Here is a 3,819-nt window from a genome sequence, read left to right on the forward strand (position 1 = left end):
AGTTTCATCATCGGGTATATCAGACCAAACAGTGTGCATGACTTATAAAAAATAAAAAAAATCATGAATTCCTGCAAATTATGGAGGAAAACTACACGTTGAACAGATTTGCTTTGTTAAGACAAAAATATCAATGTGTCCTCAAACTGAGAATATCACTGTGTCAACAGTCGCTTGCTACAATGTTTCCGTTCATGACAGTAGAGCTGGAGCCACGCCCCTCACCTCAATAACCACCAATCAGATTCGAGTGCTGTTCCCTTTAAACGCCCCTAATGAGATGCAGAAGAGCTTTAGAGGAGAATTTGAACCTTTGCACCTTACAATGACATTTATGGAAACAGCTGGAAAATAATTTAAAACAACTCTCCCTTATAGCAAGAGAAATGCGTTGTAAGGGACATCATGTCAAAAAGCGAATCCAGTTAAGGTCATGACCTCCAATGCATAAGATGATAAACCATAACAACATGCAAAAATCAAAGCGACCCTTTAAAATACACGTCAGAATCTCCCCATTATATTTAAGGTGTATAAATGTGATGCGTTATGCCAATTTTGGTGAAAATCTCACCTGAAATGGCAATATGCTGTTGCCGTTGTCGGTTCTGAAGGGTTCTGGAGGCTCTGATATCATCCAGGGTTTCTGCAGTGCTGCGGGTCTCGGATATTTCGGGGGGGCGATGATATTGCCAGGGAAGGGTTTCTTCGTTGGGGAGATGGGGTTGAGCGCAGACGGGACCCCCAGCCCGAGCGCTCTCCGCGGGTCTCTTCCGCTCCAGGGGTTCGCAGCGGAGCTCCATACGGCGTTCTGGTGGTTATTCCAGGCGGACGAAGAGGCGGACGATGCGGACACTTTATTGATGAGGGTCTGGTGACTGTAGGGGTTCCTCTGGTTCACACCGACCGGAGATCTACGCATTTGCGGGGAAATATTCCCTCCGAACCCCGGGTTGACGGGATGGGGAAAGTTTGGAAACATCATCGTCCCGTTAACTGAGGGAATCCCTTGAAAAAAGGTCTCGTCCACGGTGTTCGTGGACCAAGTGTTACCGAACGACGGTGATAGAGAGGATCCGACGGAATCCTGATGGAAACCCAAACCACGCAGGACCGGAGACTCCATGGCGATTCGCTTGGAGTGACCGTGGCTCGGCTCGTCCGGGATCGGCGGGTCGGAGGGGGTCGGTGTGGATGGAGGCTCTATTGACGGGTCTTGCTGCTGTTGAGGCTGAGCTTTGCTTTTGTCCATCAATAAATCATCCTGCATGTTTTGAGCTGAAACACAGATGATCAGTTTTTATTGATCACTGGGATTTTTATTAATGGACCTCTGATCGCCCATTTATCAGCAGCACGGAATCTGTCTGTATTCCCCTTTTGTCGCCCTCACTCATGTGCCCAAACACATTAAAGAGAAACGCTTGGAGGTCACCAATATTCACCAATTTTCGCCACGTCTCGTTTTTCTCTCACCGGAACTCCAGTGAGAAATAAGAAACGGATTCTTGTTCCTGCTTTTTTATAAGCCCCGCCCCCAAATTTGCATACGTCAATAAATACAACTGCGTCCTTCAGCAAGGTTAAAAGCTACATAGAGCCATTTTTTTACTATGCTGTTTAACGTGTTAATTTTTGTTTTGCGGAGTAAAAACTTTGTACATGAGAACACATTTCTTTTTAGTTGAAATATATAACAATATATAATCTCTTAAACTAATAAATAATGGCAAGAATAACACATTTCTAAGGTATTTTGGCCTTGTTTTTCTTTTTGATTTATTATTATTATTATTATTATTATTATTATTATATTCTAAACTGTATGTCTGTTTTTTTCTGATGGTTTGGCATTTTTCCATCTTTCCTGTATGTCTTTAATGCAGTGCTCAGTGTTCTTTACGTAATGTGCAACAATAATATAAAAGCACCCATTATTATTTTTGCAATGTGAGTGTTTTAATGACCCAAATACATTTAGAAAAGAGGCAATACTTTTGCCAAGTGGACTGTACAGTTTTGACACACTCAGTTTACTTATATATAAAGAAACAATAAAACATGCACAATTCTAACCATAAGATTGCAAAGTGCATGTTCAGATTTGGATAGTGTACAAAAGTCCATTGCACAGCTCAGCAACAAGGTTATATTTGCTGCAAGATCTTGGGTTACACCCTGCAGTCCTGCACAAAACATCTACGCAACTGAAATTTCTAAGTAGAGGTCTCTGCAGAACAGTAATGGGCGTTTTCAAATCTGTGGGCGTTTTCAAACCGGGGTGGGCGTTTCTAACCCATCCAATGAAATTAGAGAATCTCAGTGTAGTAAACAGTGGGCGTTTCCAAACACGATGGGCGTTTCTAAACTATCCAATGAAAGTGGTGAATTTCAATGGTTTGGAAATGCCCACTGATTCGGAAAAGACCATTTTTGTTCTGCAGAGGTCCAAGTCTCGAAATTTCAACAGCTCTTGTATGTTTTCCACTTCATGGCTCCTAGTCTTCATGGCACTTAATGCGATATCTGTGAATCTCCATAACAATTAAAGTTCTAGACATCTCGTTATTTACAGTCCTTTATGAACTAAGTATAGCTATACTTGTTACAATTTCTGTGCACAGCAGGCACCCAAACAGTTGGTAAAATAAAGATTTATCTTAAAATTAAGAAAAATGCACTATATATCAACATACCTTTTGAGGGTTTCAACGCAGGTTTGAGTCAAAAATACTTCCCCATGAAAAACAGGCCGAGAATGCGACAGTTTCCGCGAGTCTAACTGGTTTATGAACTCAATCTTTGATCACATTTTTAATTTAAATGGACGATCGTGCCGAGATAAAGAGCGATTCTATCAAATACTCTGACCGTTAATCCTCGTTTTTTGCTGCATTAGAGCTGCATATCCAAGGTCATTTTAGAAAACATTACATCAGAGCACGCGCTGACCAACCAAATCACAATAAACATTATCATCGCATACAGTCACAGCAAATTAATGCATATAGTGCATTTCTAAAATGCACCGGGTTGAGAAAGGGAAGGAGATCAAATCCACCCCTTTAATCCGCCGCACACAACTCATAGTACCATTAAACACCTATAACATGCAAATGATGGGATGATTTCTGTCTTTTCGTTCTTTCGTTTTCATTTTGTACATGAATCAGACTTTACCTTATCGTTCACCTTTTGGGATTCAGTAAATAAGGCTATTTCTGTTTGTCTCGTCTGGGCTTTGACAGATGAGCTACTCTTTTTGCAGTCGCCTCAACAGCTGATCGACTGGGGCGCGTGGCTGACGCACTAAAGGATTATGGGAATTGTAGTTTTTAGGTAATAAAATAAATTCACTGCATGACACGCTGTAAAGCCCATATAATGTTCTAACAAGGAAAACACAGTATTTCCCCACTGAGTTTACAGATAAAATGCGTACACTTTATATATACATAATAATGAACTCCACTACATTCTATGCACACATAAAGAATAAAATACAAATTAAAACCACATCATCCACAAACAATCAATTTTAAATTCCCTTACTATATGATAAATAGGAAATTAATTACACTCATCACAACATTTATAGGCTACATTGCATTGAAATAGGCTGACTCTCCTTACCACAATATGAGGTGTTCTGAAGCCAAATGTGTATCTTCATGTTCCTCAAGCAGGCGTAGTCCCTCTTGCTCTAGGCTGCCTGCCTGCCTGAGCGAGTTAGAACATAAATTGTATATTTTTGGCTACGTGCAATAAAGACTACATTTCCCAGGGTGCAACTGTAGTCGCGAGAGTGAACGCTCGCGC

The 3,819-nt window shown here is 40.9% G+C and overlaps 1 protein-coding gene across 5 annotated transcripts in view; it reads right to left on the minus strand.

The window, feature by feature from the left end:
• Positions 1-3,273, minus strand: part of LOC127661172 (cytoplasmic polyadenylation element-binding protein 3) — a 45,080-nt gene extending 41,807 nt beyond the window's left edge. For 4 of the 5 annotated variants that reach the window (XM_052151780.1, XM_052151779.1, XM_052151778.1 and 1 more), the window contains exons 1-2: positions 3,181-3,273; positions 575-1,278 (exon numbers count right to left, since the gene is read on the minus strand). In XM_052151780.1, coding sequence (XP_052007740.1) covers positions 575-1,270 — 696 coding nt within the window. In that variant the 5' untranslated portion in view covers positions 1,271-1,278; positions 3,181-3,273. Of the gene's footprint in view, positions 1-574; positions 1,279-2,696; positions 2,842-3,180 lie in introns of those variants that run through there. The other variant, XM_052151777.1, reaches the window with a different exon arrangement.
• Positions 3,274-3,819: the final 546 nt, after the last annotated feature.

This window comes from Xyrauchen texanus, chromosome 20, assembly GCF_025860055.1.
Source record: "Xyrauchen texanus isolate HMW12.3.18 chromosome 20, RBS_HiC_50CHRs, whole genome shotgun sequence".
NCBI classification, from domain to species: domain Eukaryota; kingdom Metazoa; phylum Chordata; class Actinopteri; order Cypriniformes; family Catostomidae; genus Xyrauchen; species Xyrauchen texanus.